At 44.9% G+C, this 13,914-nt stretch overlaps 1 protein-coding gene across 1 annotated transcript in view; it reads right to left on the minus strand.

Annotated features, from left to right (window-relative positions):
• MYO10 (myosin X) overlaps positions 1-13,914 on the minus strand; it is a 254,009-nt gene that overhangs the window by 79,082 nt on the left and 161,013 nt on the right. The window contains exons 15-19 of the mRNA XM_050937621.1: positions 12,922-13,014; positions 11,986-12,054; positions 11,730-11,812; positions 8,144-8,252; positions 3,043-3,123 (exon numbers count right to left, since the gene is read on the minus strand). Coding sequence (XP_050793578.1) covers positions 3,043-3,123; positions 8,144-8,252; positions 11,730-11,812; positions 11,986-12,054; positions 12,922-13,014 — 435 coding nt within the window. The remainder of the gene's footprint in view (positions 1-3,042; positions 3,124-8,143; positions 8,253-11,729; positions 11,813-11,985; positions 12,055-12,921; positions 13,015-13,914) is intronic.

The raw sequence follows: 13,914 nt of genomic DNA on the forward strand, positions 1-13,914 counted from the left end.
ACCGAGTGGGAAGTAATGGGGTGCTGGATTGGAAGTACTGGGGGGTTCAGAGTAGTGGGTAGAGTCTTTAAGAAGATTCAGGATAGGAGGAAAAACTACTGACTTTGGAGGTGGTACTCAGTGAGCTCCCACTCTCCTTATTCCCACTCTCTTCCCCTCTTACCTTACCTCAGTGTCACTGGCAGGCTGAAGAGGGAAGGCTACACAGGGCCCTGCTGTTCCCAGATAGTGGCAGCAAGAGGCAAGAAAGGGGGCTGCCGAGAACTCTCTGGCTCCCCAGCGGGAGCTGGAGGCAAGATAGTTTGTGCTCTCTTCCCTGGTGGCAACAGCATTAGGAATTGAAAGAGCCATGCTGGCAAAATGCAAGGATCATGCACAAGTGATGCAAGCAATATAATGCAATGAGACTGATCCTTGCATCATCCATCTGTGGTCCTTGCATTTTTACTGCTGTTGGGCGGGGCTTGCTCAGGGCTCCTGGTTGCAAGAAGATATAAAAGGGCCCCTGTTATTCCCAAATGGCAGAAGAAGAGGGGCTTGATCAGGGCTCTGTGGGTCCTTGCAGGAAGAGGGAGAATAGTCTTCTCAGGTGCATGAATCCCTCCCTGAGCAGTGCTGTGACTTGACTAAGTGGGCCCCCACTGGTCCTAGCCACTGGTTATGTACCAAGCAGAGGGATTTTTATGTGTAGATTTTGGCCTTAGCACCCTAGAGGCCCCAAGGCTGAGAACAGTTGGTCTCAAGATCCACTCAGAGCCAGCATCAGGCCGTTTCCCCACAATGCCCAGTATTGCATGGGCAGCATCACAGACACATCATTTGAAACCCCAAAACCTAGGTTAAAGTTTTCCCCTTATAAAGAAAACTTGAAGGACAGTTAGCAGCTAACACATTTTAAAGCTCTGGGGATAGACAGCCATGAAATCTTTAGTGGAATCTAGCCAACTTCCTTGATGTTTTACAGCCCTGATAAATCAGACACCGAGGTTGTGTCACAAAATACACCTCTACCCTGATATAACGTGGTTCTCGGGAGACAAAAAAATCTCACCGCGTTATAGGCGAGACCGCGTTATATCAAATTTGCTTTGCCCCCCGCCCCTCGTTCCTTGTTTCCTGACCGCCCCCTTCAGATACTCCCATCCCTAATCACCCCTAGGATCCCACTCCCTACCCAACCCCCCTGTCCCCTGACTGTTCCGACCCCTATCTACCCCTCTCCAACCCTGACAGGCACTCAGCGGCAGCGGCAGGAAGTGGAGCAGCCCAGCCCCAGTCTGCTCCACCCTGCCAGCTCCCATCCACGGCACTCCGCTTCCCGTTGTCGGTGAGTACAGAGAAGCTGGGGAAAGGATGCCCCTCCCCACTCACTTGTGGCGGGAAGTGGAGTGACGTGGCCCCAGCCCGCTCCACTCTGTCAGCTCCGGCCCCAGGTGTTTCTCTGGGGGGGCGCCTGGGGAAAGGTCCTGCACTCACCTGCCCAGCAGGAAGCGAAGCGCCACGGTTTGGAGCTGGCGGAGTGGAGCTGGCTGGGGTTGGGCTGTTCCACTTCCCGCCACCGGTGAGTGCGGGGAGGTTGGGAAAAGGATGCCCCCCGCATTCACCGGTGGCGGGAAGTGAAGCAGCCCAGCCCCAGCCCGCTCCACTCCATCAGCTCCCAACCGCGGCGCTCCGCTTTCCACCGCCGGTGAGTGCGGGGAGGTTGGGGAAAGGATGCCCCCTCGTACTCACCTGTGGCAGGAAGTGGAGCGCTGCAGCTGGGAGCTGACAGAGTGGAGTGGGCTGGGGCCGGGCTGCTCTGCTTCCTGCCGCTGCCGGTGAGTGTGGGGAGGTATCCCTTCCCCCGAGCAACACGGCTGGGGCTGGGGCAAGGGAAGCAGAGTGAGCTGCTCCTGGCCCCCCGCTAATCTCCCAGGCCACTCTGGGACTGTGGGGTCCTCAAAAGTGCCCTCCCACAGCTCCTGCCGCCCAGACTCTGGGAGGTGGAAGCCCCTGACCGCCCCTGAGACCCTCTGCCCCTTATCAAACACCTCGGCCCCGGCCTGGTCCAGCACCCTTAACACACAGCTCAGTGCAGAGTGTCAGAGCTTTACCGCGTTATATGCAAACCTGCGTTCTATTGGGGTAGAGGTGTAGTGTATTTCTAGCTACTGTTTGCAGACTATACTGTGAAAGCTTAACATTTGTTAATGTCTTTGCTTGTTGCAATTTCAACTTTAGACATCACACCATGATGAGCAAATAAAAAGGACTACTTTGACATTTTAGGATCAGGGTACCATCATGAGACTAAGTGACTCCTAGATCTCAAACTTTTTGATTTTCTAGAGGGCCCCACATTCCCCTGCATGCCTGGCAACTTGGTACAGTGAATATTAATCTCTTTGAAACATTTTTTTCTGTTTTAAGTACTTAAGTTTCTCAGAACTACAACATAAGAACAAACATGACTTCACCTGATATTTTACAGAAACTGAAAGGTTAAGTGGCAGATGATAAAGAAAATACAGTAAAGCAAACCCCCCAAATTACTGGATTGCAAGTCATTAAAGGAAATAAACAGTATTTTTAAAAATTAAATTGTAGTAAGCAGAACAGCAATAGCACAGTGAAACCTGTACAAGTGACCATCTTTACTTGGCAATTTCCTGCTGTAAGAAACTGTTATTGTAAAATCCCCAAATGTATTGAGTACAATTCTGCTCCACTTTTATTAGAAGACCAACATGGTGAGGTAAGTGATTTTTGTCAGATCTTTGGGTAGTCACTTAAAACAGATTTCACTGTGGTAATGATTATTCTAATTGAGTACAGTGCATGTGAAATAGCTTGCTACGAAAAAGCCCAGACATGAGAGCTGCAGAAGTCTGGAGACTTCTCCAGAACCTGCCACTGTTTTTTGGAGTCAATTGTACCTGTGAAAGTGAGTCCAAAATGCTACTATTCTGATTTGCATATGTAAAAATGACCATACAAGATATGGAGCATTGGGCCCTGCATACGTGGAAAAGCAACTCAGACAAATAGAGTTTTAAATCTTACCTTCTGCGTATTTGGCTTGATACATCGAACGAAGAAAGGATTAGAGGAACTTAATGTTGCCATTAAGGAATGCAGTGAGTCCTAAAACAAAAGGTAGAAGAGAAGACAGTACTTTATAAATGGCTTTTTCTTAAGTCCTACACTTTAGCTCTCTCAAAACTAAGCATTGCAGGCAGTCCCTATAGCAACACCTAGTGATGTAGACTAGAAATTACAATAGTACGAGCGTTTCCATGATAGAGTCAGTCATGCTAATGGAGATACAGGCCTTAACACGTGAGGTGACACACTGCTCTATTGTTTTCCCTTTTGATTAAAAGTATTGACAAGAGTTCTGATCAGCATGAAGAAAGCTCTTTTTATAAAGCTACACCATCAACTTGAGAATCTCATTTCTCTCTCAAAATGCTGAACCTGTTGTAGTTACAAGTAACACTTAAGAATTCTGTCCTGCATTGTGATCTGTATGTATGCATTGCTGTGTTCATGCAAATCACAATGCACGATCCAGGCACAAGATAACATTGTTACTGAAAGAAGTTAGCAAAAATAATTTCCCCTCCTCCCATTTTCCCCCCGTTTTTCTATTCTGTGCATTTGACAGCATTTTGTGTATAGTCGGTTTCACTCTTTCTCCTATATGGCAATCAGTTTCTCTCTTGATGAAAAGACACTTATAAGAAAGATACTAAATCAATAACAGCACAGAAAAACCTAGCTCTAGTATTTCAAAAGTTCTTTAAAAAGTAACATTAAAATTGTGTTTAAAAAACACTCTTTCAGAAACTAGATTTAAAAAAAAAATCAATGAACAAAATTCACATTGAGTATATCTGTAACAAGGACATTCATATGCATTTTATTAAGTGTAGCTGTAATTTAATGTAAAATACAGTGCATCAGAGGCACGTTTTTCCATTAAATAAAATTCCTATAATATCCTTAGCAAGAAAACATCAAGTTTACAATACAATATAAAAAGTAAAACAGATTACATATATATTGTGTAATTATACACACACACTATTTTCTCCTCAGCACTAACAGAATTCTGAATTATAAAATACACAATATAACATAGATTATCTAATGTATTATTACCTCATCTAACTGAAAATAAAGGTCGCCAATGAAGTCATCATCCCTCTTCTGACAAGTATTATTTACATGAAAAATTCACCCCTTCACTGAACTGCCAATTTAATGTTCCCCCATACTATTCGAGGAGATACTGAGATGTTTTTGTAAATCTATTACAATGGGGGCAAAGAAAGCAAACGCTGAAGTGATTTGAAACTTGACCATTATTTCCAGTGTGTCTGGTTAACCATTGTTTGCTACAGAACAAAGAGGGCAAAAGAACCAAGCAGCAAATATTTCATAGAAAAGGCTCCAGCTTCTAGCAGTAAAATATTTACCTCTTGAAAAAAATGTAAGCTTTATCCATGCTTAAGCTGTGTGAACACTATATTTCAGGACAACTTGGCTAACCTTGGTGATCTCTGACAATAGATCAGGGATCTGCAACCTCTGGCACGTGGCTTGCCAGGGTAAGCACCCTGGTGGGCCAGGCCAGTTTGTTTACCTGTCGCGTCGGCAGGTTCAGCCGATCATGGCTCCCACTGGCTGTGGTTCGTCGGTCCAGGCCAATGGCGTTGCAGGAAGCAGCACGGGCCGAGGAATGTGCTGGCTGCGGCTTCCTGCTACCCCTATTGGCCTGGAGCAGCGAACCGCGGCCAGTGGGAGTCGCGATCAGCCAAACCTGCTGACGCGGCAGGTAAACAAACTGGCCCGGCCTGCCAGGGTACTTATCCTGGCGAGCTCTATGCCAGAGGTTGCTGACCCCTGCAATAGAGGATAGTAGTTATGGCAATCACTTTGTAAATGTTAACAGGGAAGGCAAGTGAGCCTGAACAAAGGTAGGATGATGATATATTCCATTTTCATATGCAGCTCAGCTCTGGATTGATCTCATGAGCTACTAACATCCTGGACTCCCACTGCCACCCAAGTCAGTGGGATAGGAGGATGCTCACCACACCTCAAGACAGGATCTAGAGACTACTCTGAATCAGGGTCATTACAAATCAATAACCAAGTTGTCATAATGAATCGTCACCAGTTCTATTCCTTTACATTTTAAACTTTTGAACAAATCATGTGTTGTTCAAGGCCCCTGGGAGAGAGGAGACAAAGAGAAAGAAGGGGCCTGATTTTCCCTTGCCTTACATCTTCTGTAGTCATTTACCCCGGGGCAAAGTGAGTGCAAAACACTGCTACTCATATCACGCTTGCTTTGCCCAAGTGCAAATGACTGCAAAGGCAGCAGTGAATCAAGCCCTCAGTGATCTGAAGAGATACCAAGGAGGGTTAGGAGAATGAGCTTCTGCAGCCAATGGCGTTCCACAACCTCAAGGGGGTGCTGTGTGCTACTCAAGGGTCAGAGCCATTTCTCCAGCCTCACTTGTGTATGCAGCATGCACCAACCAAGGGGATGCAATGCTCCTTTTCAAAGGAATAGCAGTGCTCCTCTCACCATATGTTCCGTAGGTTGTTCTGTCCAACACAACAAAAAGGCATCAGAGCAAGATTTTCTTAGTAATGATTCCACTAGCAATGGGCTCGATTCTGCTTTTGTTTGTACTAGTATAAAGGTGCAATAACTCCAATGAAAAGGAGTTAATCTGAATTTATACTAATGTAACTCAGAGCAGAATTTGGACCCATCTTTCTTTAAAATAATCACTTTCAGATGAAAATGTTTATGCTGAGTTTCTGCCCAAGGGAATTTTTAATGGCTGAATTATAAACCCTGAGTAGCAGGGGAGGTACTTTGACTGGACAGCAGCGAATGAGAGAATCCAAAACACATTGTATGGCAGAGAGGGGAAGATGAGGGCTGTCCCTTCCACTCCCCCAACCCTCCCTTTCAGTTCTCTGCTTGGCTATTGGTTGGGCAAAGGGAAATGGGGCCAACTGTTTGGCTGCTGTGCACCCTCTCTCGGGTCCTTGCCTACGTAAGTTAAGCCAGGGTTTACCGCCAGTTAGCTGTCCCATGGAAGATTAGCAGCTTTGCCACTTATGATGCTGCGGATTTTACTGATCGTCTGCTTTAGGACGTCAGGAAGGAATTTTGTCCAAAACCACCAAATTGGCAAGTAGTCCTGTGAGTTTTTTCACCTTCCTTGTAGCCTTCTGGAGGCACAGTTGGGTTAGAAACAAGGATTCGAGGTTCCTATATTGCTGTTAAACTATCGACTCTTCACGACTGGCAGCTGGTGTCCAGTGTGAGTAAAGACTAAACTGCCAGCTCCCAGAGGTAAACGAGAGCCAGAATTGTGCAAGTGGGCCATGTGCTTGTAAGGGGGAAGGAGCTTGAAGTTTTTGTGGACTGAGTTTTCCCCCACCCAGCATTGTGGCTTCTGTCACTCCATCCCCTTAAGAGGGAGGAAGGGAGGAGAGGTTTCAGAACTGAATCGAGACCAGGGAGGGCCTACCCCAAGTTAGTTTTTGGTTCATGATAAAGCCATGTAACGTGCACTGCAGAACCAATTAAATGGCTGGTACACGACAGCTGGGGGCTGGTAATGTTGTGCCCCTCCTCAAGATATAATTAATAAACCCATCCCATGTGTCTGACAATCTTTCACTTGCTTCTCCTTGTCCAATAAGGCAGATAATTAAAATGTTGCCCTGCATCCCTATTCAATACAAGGACTGAAAGCATTTTTATTAGGTATTTAGTGCTTATTTTTCCCAGTGTGCAGACCTCGTTTCAGTGTCTCAGGCCAATTTCACAGCTGATTTTGGGATAATTTCATATGTACGGCTGTAAGCACCTCCTAAGTCACAATGTTGGAGCCACTATGGGCCAGATCTCTGGCTGGTGTAAGTCAGCTCCACTGACTTCAATGGAGTTAAGGTGATTTATGCCCACTGAAGGCCTGCTGCTAAGTCCACAGAGGAGAGAAGCAATCACAGGGAGCCTTAGGCTTTGTCTGCACTTGCACTTCTGTCAGTCAGGGGTTTGAAAAAAACCACCCCTCTGAACAACTTAAGTTTCACCAACAAAAGAACTGGTGTGGACAGCACTGTGTCAGGAGGAGAGGCTCTCCTGGCGACATAGCTAACACCACTCTTTGGGGGTAGTTTAGTTATGCCAGCAGGGGAGTGGCTACACAGGAGACCTTACAGTGGCACAGCTTTAGCAGTACAGCTGTGCCACTGTAAGGTGCATAATGTAGACATAGCCTGAGTCTCCACTGCCTTAGCCCTTTGCTAGTCCTTTACACCTGTGCAAAATGGGTGCAAAATGCTATCCATTCATACTGGAAGCCTTTTGCATCCACTCTGTTCAGGCACAGACTCCCCTGGTTTTATAGGATTATACATTAGCATAGCCAATTTAAAATAAAAGTGACAGACGGAGAGGCACTTAAGGCCTGTCTATACTTAAAACGCTACAGCAGTTCAGCGAAGACACTACTTACGTTGAAGGGAGGGTTCTCCTATCACCACAGGCAATCCACCTCCCTAAGAGGTGGCAGCTAGGTTGATGGGAGAATTCTCCTGCTGACCTAGCACTGTCTACACTGGGGGTTACGTCAGACTAACTGCGTCACTCAGGGTGGTGGATTTTTCATACCCCTGCACGACATAATTATACCAATATATGTAATTTCCTAGTGTAGACCAGGCCTAAAAGTAGTGAGACTGTGAAGGAACCAATGATAGAAATGGAAACTGAGCAAGATGGGGAGTAAGAGCAAGACATACCTACGACGTATGCCGGGTCTAGTCCATGGAGAGGCCAACATGGTTAAAACAAGAAGGACAAGTCAATGAATGGGAAGCAACAGTTCTTTGAAGATGGAGGTGCTGTGCAGGTCAGCTTCTTCCTGAGGCTAACATTGCTGATTACGTGATTAGTGACTGAAGTTTCATATGGGAGGAGGCAACATTTTGGTACTGAAGATTTTCAGCATTTTAAAATCTCCAAGGGACACATACCCCCAACCCAGTCATTCTGAATCTTTGTTGATTACTGATTATTTATCATTTGTCAGTTGCTGACAGTAGAGGAGAGGACATACTAACCAACCTTGAACTGTAAGCTGACAGTGGGTTTCCGGTGTTTGCTTCCACATTTAAGGGTGTCTTGGTTGTTCCGACTTGAAACGTGTTCAAACAGATCATAGATAAAATCAAGTCTGAAACAGGGAAGGAAAAATATTTACAAAATATCCCAAGACACCACAAAATTTACCACAGTACAATCCAGAGCAAGCTTTGTTCCATAAAGAAAAATAACTCCTATTGACTCTCCTCTTACCCTCAACAACAATTAACCACAGACCTTTCAGATGTATCATTTATGCAATGAGACCAAGAAAAAACAGTCTAAATGCCATATACTACATTCTCAACGCCTCTTCTTGGAAATGAATGGCCAGATTTTATCACTTTTTACTTGATCGTTACTCAACCGATTGACCTTAATGGATGCTACGCTGGAGTGAAGACCAAGAAATAACATTTCCTGTTTGCTTTTCACAAGGGTGCAAATAACTCTGTGTGGGAACTTAAGCTTCAGCACTTAGTTGTGGGTGTTGTATGTACATTACAGAGGACTACAAGAGGCCCCTCACACCACTTTGACAGCAGCATAACCGCTGACTTGAATGGAATTGTTCCTGATTGATATGAGGATAAGTGAGAAGAGAATCAAGCCCTATAGCTTTAACTCCCCTATTGCATATATCTGCATATTTCAGCTGAGAGAAATGTGGCCTCAGGCATAACATGAAAACAGTATACACAATTAGGGATTTATTAAAATGACATTTTTTAAAAACATCTAAGGGATTTAGGAGCAGAATAAGTCCCACTGACTTTCAACAGTATGTATGCACTTAAATCCCTGAAAATCTCCCTGTAAGTCACTTACTACATTACTGTTGTTGTTATTTGTGCTACCATAGCTCCTGGAAGCCCTCATCACGGACCAGGACCCCCCAGAGCTAGGCAATGTACAAACAATGAACAAAAAGATGGTCGCTGCCCCAGAGAGCATACAGGCCTGACTGTCAATTCCTTGTGCACCCAAACCCCAAGTGAAGTAAGGGTCAGAGAAGTGCAAAGAATGCAGAATCAAGGCTTATGAGAGGCACTGAAAAAAAAATCACACATACATTTGGTAAAGCACCTTGAAAATATGAAGTATCCTGGGCCAAATTCTAATACATTTACTCACACTGAGTAGTACCTTACTCCTCTAAGGCCTGGTCTACACTACGCGTTTATACCGAATTTAGCAGCGTTAAATCGATTTAACCCTGCACCCGTCCATGCAATGAAGCCCTTTATATCGATATAAAGGGTTCTTAAAACCGATTTCTGTACTCCTCCCCGACGAGGGGAGTAGCGCTGAAATTGGTATTGCCATGTCGGATTAGGGTTAGTGTGGCCGCAATTCGACGGTATTGGCCTCCGGGCGGTATCCCACAGTGCACCATTGTGACCGCTCTGGAAAGCGATCTGAACTCAGATGCACTGGCCAGGTAGACAGGAAAAGCCCCGTGAACTTTTGAATTTCATTTCCTGTTTGCCCAGCATGGAGCACTGATCAGCATGGGTGGCCATGCAGTCCCAAATCCAAAAAGAGCTCCAGCATGAACCGTATGGAAGATACTGGATCTGATCGCTGTATGGGGAGACAAATCTGTTCTATCAGAGCTCCGTTCCAGAAGATGAAATGCCAAAGCAGAGACTCAACACAGTGCTGTGTGACAAGTGTAATGGAAAGCCAAAGAATAAAATGGATGCTCATGGAGGGAGGGAGGGAGGACTGAGGACTCGAGCTATCCCACAGTTCCTGCAGTCTCCGAAAAGCATTTGCATTATTGGCTGAGCTCCCAATGCCTGAAGGGTCGAAAACATTGTCACCAGGGTTCAGGGACTATGTTGTCAATTTACCCCTTCTTCCCCCTCCTCAAAGAAAAGGGAAAAACATCATTTCTCGCCTCTTTTCAATGTCATCATATGTCTACTGGATGCTGTTGGTAGATGGGGTGCTGCAGCACTAAACAGCAGCATCCTCTCCCCTCCCTGGTGGCAAACGGTACAGTACAAAATGACCGATAGCCGTCCTCGTCATCATCCTGTGAATGCTCTTGGCTGGTCTCGGTGAGGTTGGCCGGGGGTGCCTGGGCAAAAATGGGAATGACTCCTAGTCATTCCCTTCTTTAAGCGTTGTGTCCTGGAGATTCAGTCCTGGCAGATGGTGCAATAGGGCTGGTAACCGTCCTCATCATAGCAGTTGGAGGCTTAGCTCCTCTCCTCCCTGCTTTCATGTCTAATGGAGATTCTGGACTATCATAGCAGCAGGAGGCTGTGCTCCTCTCCCCCTCATCCTTTAATGAGTAATGGAGATGTCCTGCCTGGAATATTGTAGCAGTTGGAGGCTGCCTCCTCCTCATTTTATCTCATTAAAAAGTCAGTGTTTCTTATTCCTGCATTCTTTATTACTTCATCACACAAATGGGGGGATAACTGCCACGGTAGCCCAGGAGGGGTGAGGGAGGAGGGAAGCAACGGGTGGGGTTGTTCCAGAGGCACCCCCTAGAATGGCATGCAGCTCATCATTTCTGCGGGATATCTGGGGCTTTGACCCAGAGCGGCTGTGCTCTCTGGTTCTCTAGTAGACTTGCCCCATATTCTAGGCAGGATTTATTCTATTTTTAGACAAAACATAAAGACGGGAATGACCTGGGAAGTCATTCCCATTTTTGTCCATGCGCCCCCAGCCGACCTCAGTGAGGCCAGCCAGGAGCACCCATGACAGCAGCAGACGGTACAATATGACTGGTAACCATCATCGACAATTTCCAATTGCAGATGGTGATATAGGGCTGGTAACCATCTCTGCTACCTTGCAAAGGCAAATGAATGCTGCTGGGTAGCGCTGCAGTACCGCCTCTGTCAGCAGCATCCAGTACACATACGGTGACAGTGAAAAACGGCTAAACAGGCTCCATAGTTGCCATGCTATGGCGTCTGCCAGGGCAATCCAGAAAAAAAGGGCGCAAAATGATTGTCTGCCGTTGCTTTCACGGAGGAAGGATTGAGTGACGACATTTACCCAGAATCACCTGCGACACTGTTTTTGCTCCATCATGCATTGTGATCTCAACCCAGAATTCCAATGGGCGAGGGAGACTGCAGGAACTATGGGATAGCTATGAGATAGCTACCCATAGTGCAACGCTCTGGAAATCGACGCTAGCCTTGGTACGTGGTCGCCCACCACCAAATTAATGTGCTTAGTGTGGCCGCGTGCACTCAACTTTATACAATCTGTTTTACAAAACCGGTTTCTGTAAAATCAGAATAATCCCATAGTGTAGACATACTCTAACAAACGCACTGCAATCACTAGGAATAAGGTACTCTGCCACCTGGTGAGGATATCAGAATCTGGCCCAATATGAGAGAGAAGTAGTATTATATTTAGAACTGTACACAAGAGAAGTTCATTAAGTGCCAATCTCCTCAGCCACTTGTCTGTTGCTCACTTCTCCTCAGTAAAGGTCCAATCCTATGTTGCAGGTACTACTCTCAACTCCCACTGAAATCCGAGCACGTGGCACCTCCCAGTATAATCCCAAGATGCAAATGCACCAACATACCTGCTTTCACGTAACAAGTTTAGGAGATCATCTCTGAAAGTATCTCTGTTTTTCTCTAAGATTCCCCTGACGTCATAGTGGACCTAGTAAAAAGCAGAACAGGCTCAGATAAAATAGCACAGTCGTTAAGTACCTCTCACAAAAGCAGTACCATAAAGTGCACTGAGAGAACAGAATGCTTCAGTTAATTTGTGAGTGGCTGTGATTCTGAAACACTGTTTGGAAGCATTTTACCAAATGAAGAAAAGAAAATTACCTCCCCAGCGTAGTGTTTCACTCCAAAGTTGTGAACAGCGACTCTTGGTTTCACATAAAAGGAATTGTTCTAATTTAAGGAAAAATAAAAACATTTTAGTGGAGAAAACAATTGGAATCTAGATAAACAGCCAAGTTGTCTTCAATCTGAATTTGTCCAAACCACTGTCTTCCAGTGAACATCCTAAAAGATTAGTGCTCCAAAAGCAAACAACCATTTCTATATTGGTAATAGGATTTGTTAGTCTGGAGCTGCTTCAAACACAGTAACGGGAGATTTATAGTACGTTAAAAGGCATTAGACTAACTCTAAGCCATCTGGCAAAGTGATCAGTTAAAGACACGGTGGACAAGAAGGGCTTGCCTGAACTGGCTGTTGTCAGGTTAGGTAATTGTGAAAACAGAAATATGACTGTATTAAAGGGGGTGTTGTAGGTTCACCTTTCCAAGACCTGAAGAAGAACTCTGTGTAGCTTGAAAGCTTGTCTCTCTCGCCAGCAGAAGTTGGTCCAATAAAAGATATTATCTCACCCACCTTGTCTCTATATTAAAGGGGCTCTTGTACAATAAAGGTAATGATCATCTGAATATGGACATCAGGCCAGATTCCAGTTTGTCATATCAATGTAAATCTGGAGTAACTCTGGAGAAGTGAATAGAGTTACTCCAGATTTACATTGGTGTAGCTGAGATTAAAATCTGGCCTATTTCACTACCTATGCATATGGAAGTATCTATCTCCACATTGCGTATTTTCAGTTAACAAGCTCCCTCTTTCTCCCACTGAAGCAAATGACTTGGCCACTGACTTCACTGGGAATAGAATTGGGCCTAATATGTACTGTAAGATTATGCATCCATGCATATGAATCACAGACCTCTGGAGAAACAAAGGATCTTACAAATGGCACACTAAATAAATTAGAGAATCACATACAGCGTGTTGGGAGTGTAACTTCTCCAACAAGGTGCAATCAGTCGCTTGAGGAAAATGACTCTCTTCATTGATTAGTGCTAGCAGGCCAAGTTTCTAGATCAGTAAAAATAAAGAGAATGAAGATGAATTAGTCCATCGAGTGTTTACACTGATCCTTCCACTAGTGAAAATCGTCTTGAAGATGCTGTCAAGAGAGGCATAAGCGAACCAATATATCATAAAAACTCTCACAGGAACTGTAACGTTGTTAGAGGAAAAGGATTCCTCTGGGAACGTAAAGCAAGTAAAAGCAAAACAATGGAGGAAAAAGCAGTTATTGAAAATGTGAGCACTTTTTTAGCCCAAATTCATTGTTCAAGTGAAGGGGATTTATCCTGTTTTTCTTTAAAATTTGCTTTGGGTGAGCCAGTAGTCCAGCTCGAGCTATATTCTGAATAGCTAGAAACTGCAATGTGGTTATTTGCCCAAGTAATTCTCAACCTGAGGTTTGACGAACACTTCCAAATGGTGCACGGAGCTGCTTCTGTCACAGCGTTGAAGCATGTGTCATTCTTCAAGTCAGTCACTGATAACTTCATAACAATAGACGTCTCTTTTAGAGTTTCCAGAATCTTTTTTAACCAACTACATTCAAATTTTACTAACCACCACCACATCTAATCTTTTATAAGTGCTTTACAGTATTGATTAATTCTCATAACAGCCCTGGGAAGCGGGCAGGTATTATAGTCCTATCGAAAGGGACACAGAGGTTAAGTAACTTGTCCTATGCCCCAAACGGAGTAACTGTTGAACAGGGACAGGAACTTCTGAGTTACTGGTTCCAAGGAGAGAACTTAAATCCATTCCATCTCTCCTCCATCCCAACAAAAACAACATGCACTCACACATATCAACACTCTGTGCAGCTGTTTCACAGGTTTTGTGTTTCTTTGGTGTACATTCAACCATAATCAATTTTATGGATGGAAGAAAACTAGGGGAGGGGCAAAT

Source organism: Gopherus flavomarginatus, chromosome 2, assembly GCF_025201925.1.
Source record: "Gopherus flavomarginatus isolate rGopFla2 chromosome 2, rGopFla2.mat.asm, whole genome shotgun sequence".
NCBI lineage: Eukaryota > Metazoa > Chordata > Testudines > Testudinidae > Gopherus > Gopherus flavomarginatus.